Source organism: Pyrgilauda ruficollis, unplaced genomic scaffold, assembly GCF_017590135.1.
Source record: "Pyrgilauda ruficollis isolate IOZ18807 unplaced genomic scaffold, ASM1759013v1 scaffold9, whole genome shotgun sequence".
Taxonomy (NCBI): Eukaryota; Metazoa; Chordata; class Aves; order Passeriformes; family Passeridae; genus Pyrgilauda; species Pyrgilauda ruficollis.
Window position 1 is genome coordinate 12,224,164 of NW_024531043.1, and position 13,316 is coordinate 12,237,479.

Here is a 13,316-nt window from a genome sequence, read left to right on the forward strand (position 1 = left end):
GAAACTTTGCGAAGTGGATGCAATTAATTTTTGGCAAAATCTGAGCTTTCTCGCACTTTGTTGCAGCCTGCAGGCAAGCGGTGGGCAGACGTGGTCAGTGGGACAGCACAGCTCACTAAGTGGGGCAGGGTTTCCTCAGATGGCCCCACTGGCAGAGCTTCTGCCTCTCTGCACACACAAGACTCAAATCTCAAGCTCCACATCCGTTATAGGACAAGGAAATGTCATTTGTGCAAAGCTCTGATCAATATCTCCTGCTGTGCAGAGCTCCAGGGTTACTCGAGCTCCTTATTCCCCCCAGGAAATCAGGGTCTAAACACAGCTCAGGATCCGGCCCCCATCCTTACCTCCCCTTAACCCCCAGCTGGGGTTTTGCCTCCTAATACCTTAAAACATCTTTAAATTTCCCATTCTTTCTGTTCTCCTGGGGGCATTCCCGAAGCCTCCCATCTTTTGACATGTGAGTGATGTGAAAATCAACAGCTTTCTGTAATGCTGCAAAGTCTTTCAAGTCTTTCATAACACGGGTTGCCTCTGTGTGCAAAGTCACGCCAGCACAAAGGAAGTGTATCAACATCCCACCAGAATAACTTAAAAGAGAGTCTCCTTTGGGAAAAGAATTATTTTGAGGATCACATATGGGAGACCCAGATTACGGCACCACGGGCGGCTCGGCTGTCTCGGCTGTCTCCTCATGAACCTTTTGATGCTCTCGCACCAGAAGAAGACAGGGAGTGACAAGCCATGCTGTAAGCCAGCTAAGGAGCTTGGGAACGGCTCAGCAGCGATCTGGAAAGCAGAAACTCCCACCATGAACTGTGCAAATTCAGCCAAGGAGCACTCATTGTCCTGTTGCTTCCGTGAGGAAGCTGCGCTCCATCAGCTGCCTGTGATTTTGTTGATTTATCTGCAATTCTTCCTCATGCTTTTTGTGTCTCCCAATAATCCCCTTCTGCTTTTTCAGGCCTCCTCTTTTAACCTCAGTGAGGCAAATCAGTGCTGCTTGTCCCTGTGGTTGGTGATCAGCGGGGTCCCCAAGGGGTTTGCCCCCCCTGCTCCCCAAAACACCTCAGCACCCCCAGTAGCCCCAGTCATGGGAGCAGCTGCTGTGCCGTGGGCTCACCCCACAAGGTGCTTTTGGCCTGGAAAATCATCAATTCTGATGCATTTTTCCTGTGAGGTCTTCCCTCTTACCTGTTGGTTTGCACACAGTCCCTCGTGCTCGGCCCGAAGCTCTCAAAGGAGTTTATTGCTGTTTGTATTTGGTTTTGTTTTGGTTTGTTTCTTGCAACACAAACGAGGAAAGCTGTGGGAAGGAGAGAGGGCACTGCCAAGCAACCTTCCTCTAGTCTGCAGACACCACTTAATTCATGTTTCCACTTCATTCTTACCAGAATATTACCTTTCATTAAAAGGCAGTAAAAGCATTAAAGCATTTTGTAGTGGTCAGAGAAGATCTCACAGCTTTATTAGGCTGAGAGCACATAATGGATCACTACAGCTCGACTGCCCACCTCAAGCACCAGTTTGGGAAGTCAGTTTTGGAAGAACCAGACTGGTCCTGCATGGAAGGAACGGGATGGGGGATGAGCACCAGTCCCTGAGCCAATGCACCTGGATCTCTGCAAGTGGGATTGTCAGCACTTTGTCAGCCTGCAAGATTTCTCACTTTTTGGCTTTTCTTTCACACGCTGGGTATAAAATCCCACTTAAAAATGTGCAGCAGGGATGGAGTAAAGTCTAAATGCTTCCCTAAAGGTGAGGTGAGGCCCTTGGCTGTGTGCAGGGCTGGGGCTGGTGAGGGGACAGGGTCCTGTGTACCCCATTTGAGGGTCAGTGCTGGGTTTGAGCTGCACAAGGAATTGTTTCCTACTTCCCTGTGCCCCCCGAGTCCTGCTGCTGTCCCCAGGGCTTGCAGCTGAGCCACAAGGCAGAGCTCACACACAGCTGTGGATGCCCCTTGCACGAACCTTTGCACGTTTCTTTCACACAGTGACCCCCCCAGGCCCAGGGGCAGCCCCTGTACCTCCAACATCCCCCACACTGCCAAGAAAGAAATGGGATGTCTAAAGAACTGATTTCCTTATTTTGGATCACCACATTTCCACGAGCAGCTGAACATTCCAAGGTACTGAGGGCAGACAGAAAGATGCTCTTCATTACTGCCTTTTACTCCTTTTATATACTTATTTATCAGTTTGATCTTCTTTGAGGAACCCAAATCTTTGGGTTCCTCTGGGTTTTGTTTTCTCCCCACCTCTGTGGGTTGATTCCCATGTGTTCTCACACTGCTGCACGTTTCCCTCCATGGGATATAAGCATTTATTCACGTTCATGTTTGTGTGGAGTGGTAAAATATTAGAGCTAAATTTTTTATGACATTCCTAGGAGTGGTTATGGAGCAAACAAGATTACAGCAAGTACTATAGAAAAGCTTGTTTATGCAGGGAGGGGAAAAAATCAAACTCGGAGACGCGTTCGCAAAGCTGCGGGAGAGCCCAGGGGCGGGGTTTGGAGTTCCCTCTCCTTTTCCTTCCCTGCCTCCATCGCAGCCACAACTCCCAGCAACTAGGGCTGAGCGGGTTTGGAGCGGAATTCCAGCTCCAGCAGTGGGAGATGCTCGCATTCCAGGGGAGAGGACACAGGCAATGCCTGGCTTCCCCTGGCAAAGTGCCACCAGGGCGATCCTGGGGGAATGGGGGCGCTGGGGCTCCCCTGGCACGCTGCTGGTGTGATGGGCACTGCCCTGGGCACGCTGCTGGTGTGATGGGCACTGCCCTGGGCACAGTGTTGGTGCGATGGGCACTGCCCTGGGCACGCTGCTGGTGTGATGGGCACTGCCCTGGGCACAGTCCTGGTGTGATGGGCACTGCTCTGGTCATGCTGCTGGTGTGATGGGCACTGCCCTGGGCACAGTGCTGGTGCAGCTGGCACTGCCCTGGGCACAGTGCTGGTGTGGTGGGCACTGCCCTGGGCATGCTGCTGGTGTGATGGGCACTGCCCTGGACACAGTGCTGGTGTGATGGGCACTGCCCTGGTCATGCTGCTGGTGCAGCTGGCACTGCCCTGGGCACAGTGCTGGTGTGGTGGGCACTGCCCTGGGCACGCTGCTGGTGTGATGGGCACTGCCCTGGGCACAGTGCTGGTGTGGTGGGCACTGCCCTGGGCACGCTCCTTTCCCCCTGCACAGCCTTTGGGATGCCCTTTGCACATCCTCAGACTCCTGAGGCTCCCTTTCCACACCTCTGGGGAGCCCTCTGCACACCCTCACGCTGCTCGGGACACCCTCGGCTGGCACTGCCCTGGGCACGCTCCTCTCCCCCTGCACAGTCTTTGGGATGCCCTTTGCACATCCTCAAACTCCTGAGGGTCCCTTTCCACACCTCTGGGGAGCCCTCTGCACACCCTCATGCTGCTCAGGACACCCTCACAGTCCTTGGGGTGCCCTCTGCACACCCCTTTGGGCACTCACACTCCTTGGGGTGCCCTCTGCACACCCCTTTGGGCACTCACACTCCTTGGGGTGCCCTCTGCACACCCCTTTGGGCACTCACACTCCTTGGGGTGCCCTCTGCACACCCCTTTGGGCACTCTTGCACTCTTTGAAGAGCAATGTCTTTTGCACAGCCTTTAGAACGCTCTCACACTGTTCGGGATGCTGTGACACTGTTCGGGATGCTCTCACACTGTTCGGGATGCTCTCACACTGTTCGGGATGCTCTCACACTGTTCGGGATGCTCTCACACTGTTCGGGATGCTGTGACACTGTTCGGGATGCTCTCACACTGTTCGGGATGCTCTCACACTGTTCGGGATGCTCTCACACTGTTCGGGATGCTCTCACACTGTTCGGGATGCTGTGACACTGTTCGGGATGCTCTCACACTGTTCGGGATGCTGTGACACTGTTCGGGATGCTCTCACACTGTTCGGGATGCTGTGACACTGTTCGGGATGCTGTGACGCCGTTCGGGATGCTCTCACACCGTTCGGGATGCTGTGACATTGTTCGGGATGCTGTGACACTGTTTGGAATGCTGTGACACTGTTCGGGATGCCCCCACATCCCGCGGGATGCCCTTTGCACAGCCTTTAGAACGCTCTCACCCTGTTTGGGATGCTGTGACACTGTTCAGGATGCTCTGACACAGTTCGGATGCTCTCACGCCATCCGGGATGCCCCCACATCCCGAGGGACGCTCTTTGCCCACTCCCGGGATGCTCCCACACCATTCGGGATACTCTGACACTGCTCGGGATGCTCTCACAGTTTTTGGGATGCCCTTGCAGATTTTGGGATGCTCTCACAGATTTTGGGGTGCCCTTGCAGATTTTGGGATGCTCTGACGGTTTTTGGGATGCCCTTGCAGATTTCGGGATACTCTTACACATTTTGGGGTGCCCTCGCAGTTTTTGAGGTTCTCTCACAGATTTTGAGGTTCTGTCAAGTTTTTTGAGTGTCCTCGCAGTTTTTGGGGTTCTCTCGCACATTTTGGGATGCCCTCACAGTTTTTGGGGTGCCCTCTCAGATTTTGGAGTGCTCTCACACATTTTTGGGGTTCTCTCACAGTTTCTGGGGTGCCCCCGCAGTTTTTGGGGTGCCCTCACACACTCCAGGGTGCCCTCACAGTTTATGGGTGCCCCCGCAGTTTTTGGGGTGCCCTCACAGTTTGTGGGTGCCCTCACACACTCCGGGGTGCCCCGGCAGTTTTTGGGGTGCCCTCACAGTTTATGGGTGCCCTCACAGTTTTTGGGTGCCCCGGCAGTTTTTGGGGTGCCCTCTCCCCTCCCGGCCCCCGCAGTTGCCGCCTGTGGCCGCCAGGGCGCGCGCGCGCTCTTTCCGCGGCTCGCGGCCGGCGCGCGCCCCCCCCCTCAGGGCCCCCGCGCGTGCCGGGGGAGCGGGACCGGCCCCGGGGCGCTGCGGGCCCGGCCCGGCCCTGCGGGGCGAGAGGGGACCCCCCTTCCCCTTCCCCTTCCCCTGCCCTGCCCTCCTCTCCTCCGCGGGCGCCGGCCCCGCCGCCGGACGGAGCGGAGCGGGCGGGGAGCGGGGGGAGTGGTTACGGGCTCCGGCGCGACACCCCCGGCCCCCCCGCCCCGCTCAGCCGCCCCTCTCCAAATAAATCAGCACCATGACTACTTCTGGGCATGGAACAAAGAGGATGCTCTCCCGGGGCCCCGCGCTGCTCCTGGCGCCGCTGCTGCTCCTGTGCCGAGGTAACCCCGGTCCCGCCGCCGCGACCCCGCCACTGTGGTCCTGTTTGTCTGGTTTGCTTGTTGTGTTCATTTCGCTGTTTGTTTTTTAACTGTTTGTGTTTATTTCATATCTGCCCCCCTCACCCGGTTTTATTTACGGCCGTTTCCCCCATCCCAGCCCTCCCTCCCCCGGCTCCCCGCGGCGCTCCGCGCAGCGCTGCGGCTGCAACGCGCTCCGAGCTCCGTGGCACACCAAGAAGTCCCCATCAGCTCCGCTGCCTCCCCGGCTGTCCCCTGTCCCCACGCGTGTCGGGGGCTCCCGGACCCCCGCCTGCTTCGGCCGCCGCCAGCGCGTTGCTGCCGATTTGGGGGATAAAAAAGGAAAAAGTTTGGGCTTGCCGGAGCTCTGGGGATGGAGAAGGGTCGTGGGGTTTCCCACGGTGCGGCCGACCCCCGTTCCTCCCCGATGCTTCTCGTTCTTTCTTGCTATCTATGGGGTGGGGGGAAAGATGTGCAGGAGCTAAACCCCTTCGGTAACAAAATACTTGCGCAACCTTTTTGCGCTTAATTCCGAGAAGGACGGGTTTCGGTGGGCTGGCGGGGAGCGGGGTCTGGCCCTTGACTGGGCTCAGGTGGGATTCCCTCATCGCGGCCGGCTGCGAGGCAGCGCGCCCGGGCAGGGAGTGCGGCTGGAAGATGCTCTTCTTCTGTTATTTTATTTTTCTTCTTTTTTTTTATTTATTCCCCCCGCCTCCCCCCCACTCCCCCCCCCCAGCTGGACTTGGGAGCTGCGTTTCGGGTCCCAGGTGCGGGTGTTTGATCACTCCAGGATGCCAGAGCGCTGCCCCTGGGAAAGTCTTTAGCAGGACTTCGCTCTGGGGACGTTCTGCTCTGCGTGCTCTCGTGAGCTGCCTCGCAGATGCTGCTCCTAATAAACAGGGGTTGTTAAAAGCAAATTAATTAAGGTGCATCGGTGCTGAAGTTGCTCGGGGAATCGTTTGCGCTTACTGCTTCTCGGGACGGTGCTCGCCTTTGGCCGTAGCGTGGAGCTTGGGCTGCTGGGGAAACTTCGCTGGGGGTTTAGGAATATGCCTAAATGCAAGGATTTTAGGTGAAAAAGGAGCGATCCATGGGAGGGGTAATAGCAGTAGCTGTCGCTCTTGGGGAGGGCACAGGGAAGGCTTTGTGGTGGGGAGGTGTTTTAGGAAAGGTTCCTACAGGAAGAGCAGGAACGATTTGCTAAGAAGGAGGCATCAACCTTGGGGGCACACAGAAGATAGACAGCAGGAGGTCCGTGCTCTGCTCACCCCAAAAAGCACTGCTTGCCCCTGCCCTCCATCCCCTTCCTTGGCTGGGTCGTGTGCAGCCACGGCGGCACCTGGAAATCCTCCTGAGCAGGACACGGGGACCGGGGTGCAGAGTTTGGGGTGCAGCTTGTGGGGACTGGGGCACCAAGCACAGGACACAGGGCACGGGCTGCCTGTGGGTCAGCAGTGCCCCGAGGAATGGTGGCTTTCTGTGGTCACTGCCATGCCCTGTGTGCCGTGCAGCTCTTCTTTTATCGAGGAGAGAGTTTGGCACAGCAAAGGAGCAGGTTTCTGGTTTTTGGTTTTTTAAAAATCTTTTTATTTATTGCTTTGACATATTAATGCTAATCTTTTCCCTGCTATTCCCCCCTCCCGTCTCCTCCTGTGTGGGTAGCTACCATGGTGAGATCGGGCTGTGGGTGTAATTCTTCCAGCGCTCTGAGTGCTTAAACATATGGAAACCCACTTTGAAACAGTTTGTGGCTGCAAACCTACCGACGTATCCATCCATCCATCCATCCAATCACGGATTTGGTTGCTCTTTGAGCCCAGGCAGCAGTTTGGAAGGCACAGTCCCTAGGCAAGGACTCCCTTGGACTCTCTCCAGGACCAAGTGCCTGGAGAGAAGACTGTGCTCCACGGAGGTGCACAGGGATATCCATCCTTCCATCCCTCTCCGCTGCTCTGAGCCCTCCCTGCTCAGCGTGCGCGTCAGGAACTCGCAGTGCGCTCTCGGCTCGAGCTGTGAATAACGAGAGCGTTCTCCGCCTGCGCCTCTCTCCTCTCCCGGCCGTAGCATCCTCCTGCTTCCCCAGCGGAGCGCTGCCCCTGCCCCGTCCCACCCGCACCGCAGCAATGCCTGGGCGTGCAGAGGGGCTTTGGGATCAGGGGAGAGCTCTTCAGAGAGAGGCGAGCGGTGAACGCCTCCCTCCCGAGCTGTGCCGGTCTTCCGGCAGCTCGCTGTCATCCGAGTCGGTTTTCTCCTCTGGATTACAGGGGTTAACGAAGCGCATCTCGGTTTGGGTTGTTGCAGACGGGAGAGACACCTGCATGAGTCATGCCGCGGTGCTGCCATCTCCGCAAAGCTCCCGGCTCATGCAGCCGCTCGCCTTGGGCTCTTGCCATTTTTCTCTATTTATTTGCTTTTTCTCCCTCCCTTCCCCCTTGCCGGGACCGGCTGCGTTGCGGGGAGCGGCGATGCACCAGGCTGAGTTTCTGCAGCCTCTTCAAAGCGGGTGGCATTTGTTCGCCTGTCAAGCAGGTCCCCTAAATAGCTTCGTGAAGGTCCAATTAAGAGATCACTCCGTGGCCCGGCTCTCCGGCGGCCCGGCTGCGAGCAGAGGGTGTGCGTGTGTGCTTGGCAGCCGAGGGCCGCTCACGCTGAGCTCGAGGATGTCTCCGCCTGGCAGCAGGCCCCCGTTTTTTGCTGCCATCTAGGCAGGGTTTTGGCCGCCTTCCTCGCTGGCGGCGGCGGAGCTGTCTCCGAGGTTATATGAATAGGTATCCTGCGAGCGAGCTGGATGAGTTACCTGAATATTTTGTTTTCCTGCCCGGTGCTGTGTCACCGGCTCGCTCCGCTGCCCTGCGCCCCGGAGCGGGTGCGGGAGCGCGGGGCAGGGCAGGGCAGGGCTCGCTGAACACGCTCCTTCAGCCCCCGTGGGACGCGCCTGGGCTGCTGTCAGCTGTGCGTGAGGAAGGACCCGCGATTGCTTTTAGACTCTGGCTCCAGGGGGGCGTGGGTGGAGAGACATTATGCTTATTTTATTATGTGTCCCTGTATCACTCTACCTAATATGGAGACACTTTTTATTCAGAGGCTCTTTAGGAACAGAAATGAAAGACCTGCGTTATCTACCGTACAATAGATTTGCAGATCATGTTCGTACAAACTGTTGAAATGTAGGTTATTTTCCCCAGATTAGTGCAGATCTCAACATTTTATGCAATGACTGTTCAAACTGATGTGAAGTGGGGGATAGTGGGCTGGGGGGAGAAGTCTGAAATTATTATAGTGCCTTTTGCTCCAGCATCCATTAGAGCAGAATATTTTAGATACCCTGATTTTACTTCCCATCAGCATAAATCTGGACCAGCTGCTCTGAAGTCAGTGGAGCTACTCTGGATTTATTCATTGCTGCTGCTATCGGCATTGGGCTCTCTGGGAATGCAGGAGGCAACTGTGTGACTTACCCTGCACAGCATTTTTCAATTCAAAATCTCCTGTCACTGGTGCTGCAGCCTCCTTTATGTATTTGAAATGGGGAAGTCTCACTGGTTTTGGGTTTTGATTATTTTCTTCAATACGTGCGGCTTGGTCACAGAACTCTGTTCACTGACTCTGCCTGATCAATAGTCTTTTGTGGTTTGAATACCAAAATAGTTACATTAAAATATAAAAATCAATTAGATGCAATTAATTTGCTGTATTTTATTGCTGGGAATGATAGCCACTCCCAGCCCTATTATCTCTGTGTTTATAGCAGCTTAGTGTGGTGAGGAAGGTGTGAGCCCAGGAGCAGCTGCAGCAGGTCAGAGCAGAGGGCTGCCAAGGCTGGGACAGGGTTTATGTCTCGGGAAGGATTTTTTGGATGAAGGATGCATTCCTGAGCCAGAGATGGCTCCATTTATTTAATTGCTGTGTTGAGTTTGCCATCACGGATTTGGTTGCTCTTTGAGCCCAGGCAGCAGTTTGGAAGGCACAGTCCCTAGGCAAGGACTCCCTTGGACTCTCTCCAGGACCAAGTGCCTGGAGAGAAGACTGTGCTCCACGGAGGTGCACAGGGATTGGGGTTACACAGGGCTTTAGGCTGTGCAGGGTTTTCCCAATGGTGCCAGTGGGATGGGGATTCCACCCTGCTGACCCCACGCTGAGTCAGGGTCCTCCTAACCCTCTCCATAGCTCCTCAGAAATGTGTTTTGCAGCCAGGCTGCTCAGGGGGCCCGTGGTGTCCTGTGTCCCTTTGCTGAAAGGTGGAGGAAGGGGTGTCATTACTCATGATGATGGGTTATGGCAACTCATGCTGCTTGTCCTGTCCTTGGTGGTTGATGCTGGTACCAGCACAGGTTTTGCTGTGATGGAGAGGTGGCTTCATGAAGCTCTGTGTCTCGTGGAGGTGGCTGCAGACCTGTCCTGTCTCAGAGGAGCAAAGGGGAGGTGGCAGCCCCCTATGTCCTGCACAACCAAGGTCTTCTGGCCTTAACAAACGTCCCGGAGAGAGAGAAGCCACCCCACTACAATAAACACTGTCAGCTCAACAAATTTACTTCACTGATCTTGACCGCCCATTCTCTCCTTGCCGAGCTGTAACCGATGTTAGTTAATGACAAGCAGTGACTTGGTTTGTTGGCATAGCTTTGGCTCTCAGCCCTGTCAGAGGCTCACTGATGTGCTGGCACGTGGTGCTTGCCCAACTGTCAGATCCTCTCTCATGAAGTGCCACGGAGGCTGTGGAGTGTGAGTTACCATGTGGTGCTCTAGATGTCGTGGAAGATGCTTGGATTTCATGCTGTCGGGAGTTCCCAGCTGGCATTTCAGAGGAAGCGGTTCCCACGAGAGGATGGGCAGGCAGAAATTACAAAGCAAAGAGGTCCCTGGAGACAACTTACAGGGGGATGGGGATTGCTCGGTGTCTGGCTTTCCCTGGGTATTCCCACTGCCCTCTGTGACATAGAGTGCAGTGTTGGGAAGTAAAGCCAGGACTGCTGGAGTGTGTGTGGTGGGTGAGCTCCTTGTAGGAAGACTTTGCTGTTTGGGCAGCACCTCACACAATTGGCTTTAGTCTAAGGTGCAAGGTAAATATTAATGTTTTTTCCATGCTTCCCAAAAATTCTCTTGCAACACACTTTGAGCTGTTCTTTGTTGACATAAATGTTTGTCTCTGACAGCATTCAGAAAGCTTCATGAATTTATGATGTGCTCCAGATTCAAGCGCATTTTTTTCCTTTTCTCTTTTTCCCCCCAAAAACACTCTTTCCTCCCAAATTTTGGTGATGAAATGGCAGGAGGAATGCATATTTCAGCAGGCTATTGAGAGGCAATGTAAACACCATCTTTCATGGAAAATCAGTTTGTTCAAGTTCAAAAGCAGCCCAGCCTCTCCACTTGATCAATTTGCCTGTCATAGGAGATGATTTTAAAAGTGGCGATTATGTCCTATCTTGTCTCTTGCAACTTCAGGCAAGGAGAGAAACTGAAGTGTAGCATTTGATTTTAACTCTGTTTTTTTTCCTGATTTTTTTGGTGATGGTGGTAGTCAGAGAGCAAGCAAAGGGGTGCCCTGAGGGGTGAGGGATAGCCAGGAACAGAGGAGTTTCCACGAGGCTGCTGTCTGCTGAGTAAACTAATTGGAAACTGCATGTAAACCAGCTCTGCTCATCTCACCGTGCCTGCACCAGCTGGCCCTCAGGAGCTGCTCTGCCCCAGCCCTTCCCCTGCGGTGGGGAAGGAGACCTGCAGTGGCAGGAAATGGGCTTTTAGTGACAAAGCTGCTAAATCCTGGGTAGAGGGTGCTCTGTGGTTGCATGGCCATGTCCTCCTGCCTTGGGATGGTGCTGCCATCTGCTCAAAGGCTGTGCAAGAACCACAGGTGTGGTTATGGGGAGGGGATGGTGTGAAACCACCCGTGTTGGGCAGCTCTAGCTTGGCATTGGTGATGGAAAGAGATGATGGAAAAAAAAACTCCACGGTGCAATTCAAACTGGGGCTAAATGGAGAAGCAGGGATCCAATCCTCATTCTGGGCAAGCCAAGGGGCTCAGCAGGATCCAGAAATGGTGTTTGCACTGGTAGCAGCCCATGGGATGTGTGGGAGGTGGTGCCTCTGGCCAAGCAGCTGCCCCTGTGCTGAGCCCATTTATCCACACATACAATGCTGGGAGAGTTTGGCTGTGGGCTGGGGGAGCCCTGGGGGGAATCAGCCTGAGGAGGAAAAGCATTTCTGCTAGAGAGGGGAGAAATGGCATCCTCATTACCCCAGAAATAAAATCCTTTAGAAGGATTGAGAGGTGCACGTATCTTTGGGTTTTTTGTTTAGCTTGTATGGAAACATTTCAAAAACAGATGGCAGAGCAGAGATTTATTTCCCGTTAAGTGCAGAGGGCTGGTGCACAGGACCTTATCTGCTTGTGGGCCCTGTAATAAACCTGCCAGCAGGTGATTTAAACCCAGTTTTTCTGATTGGGAGAGTAGTGAAAGGAACAGGGTTTATGTTACTTAGGAATTTTATGGGCAATGTTAGATTTTTAAGATGCAGGAATGATCAGGGCATGGCTCTGTAGCACCAGAGAGGTTCATTTCTTTAATAAAGGATCTTCCCTGAGTCAGAAAAATGAACCATTTTCCATTATTTAGCAGCTGAGCTGCCGTTGCTGTTTGCATGAATGACAGACGCAGCTACTTTATATCTCAGTTTAGGAGTTGTTGTCAATTAGCCACAGCTTTTGCTTAGCAGCAAGACTCTTGCCACAATGGGGAAGGAGGGCTGTCTAATGGATGCTGCAGCTCTTGAAACGAACATTTATGCTACAGCTTCAAAAAAGGATGAAACTCGCACCAAAAATAAGACAGAGCCCCTGTGCCCTAAAAGGGAGCCCTTGAGCAGATGGAGCAGGTTTCTATGCAATAAGCAGCAATTAGAAACTCAGCAAAGAGCTGGTAGCTGCTGACTGGTCTTGGTAACCAGATTTCTGGTTGAAAAAGGAAAAATCCAAGATGAGTTTTGGAAGGAGCTGGTCTGGATGTCTGTGTGGAGCAAGACATTGGCCAGTGTGAGAACCTGGTCTGGTGGAAGACAACGGCCACCAGTGCCTCTGTCCCTGACTCTGTGGGGCCACAGCAGCCTGAAATGTCACTGGGGCACTCAGAGAGCTGGGTGGGGTAGCAGGGACCAGTAGCACAAGGTCTGAGTGTCTTTCACTGAGTGCAGAGAGGACACAACACTCACTCAGTGGAACAAGCTTTTAAAAGGTTGCAACAGAGGCACCTGGAGAGGATGGTAAGAGCTTTCTAGAAGCAGCAGAGCCCTTTCAGGGCAAGCTCGAAGGCCAATGTGCTTCAGCCTCTCCAAATCATAGGAATTAGAGCTGGAAAAGTTGGCAAATAAACTGCCTTTCCCATCTCTGGAGGTTGGGTACAGCCTGTTCCTGAGCATGGCTGGTTTTCAGCTGTGCAGGACTTCTGCTGCTTCCCTTGGCAGAGAGCTTTGCAGCCCATCAGACCTCTCCTGTATTCCACCCACAGTTTTCCTTCTTTGCTTCATTCCATCATTTGTTGGCTGACCTGAGTTCCCAGCTCTCCATCCCTACCACCCATCCAAAGCCAAAGCCAGGCAAATCTATTAAACGGGGACAAATGGTTAAACAGTGAGTAGGAAATGCTCAAGAAAAGGAGCTGGGTCTGGCATGCAAATACCCAGCATGTAAATGCATTTACAGCTGGAGGTTATTTGGAGAAGAGAGGGCAAGGACTTGAAACACACGTGGTGATGAGCCATAGATTATGCTCTGAAAACACTCAGAAGGCACTTACAGTCCCACTATCTAATTCATCTCCCACTAAGACATTCTGCTCCAAGGTGTTTGGAAATAATGGAGTAGCTTAGATACTAACGTTATTAAATCCTCATCTCTGACAGCAATGAGAATTAATATACAAAGGTTTCTTCCACTTCTTTTTTAATGCAGCACAGTTACTCATTTTGGGTCTTTTGCTTAGGAGTAGGCCACTGAAAGTTATTAGCATGAATATTGGTGCAAAAAGGCTCAACTTCATTAAAGAGGAGAAACAAGCAAGAGATAAACAGAAGATAGCATGAATTT

The 13,316-nt window shown here is 53.5% G+C and overlaps 1 protein-coding gene across 1 annotated transcript in view; it reads left to right on the top strand.

Annotated features, from left to right (window-relative positions):
* The first annotated feature begins 5,130 nt into the window (after positions 1-5,130).
* The window catches only part of LOC121364760 (transmembrane protein 132B-like), a 217,857-nt gene continuing 209,671 nt past the window's right edge, over positions 5,131-13,316 (top strand). Inside the window, exon 1 of the mRNA XM_041488266.1 lies at positions 5,131-5,215. Within this exon, the coding sequence (XP_041344200.1) occupies positions 5,131-5,215 (85 nt within the window). The remainder of the gene's footprint in view (positions 5,216-13,316) is intronic.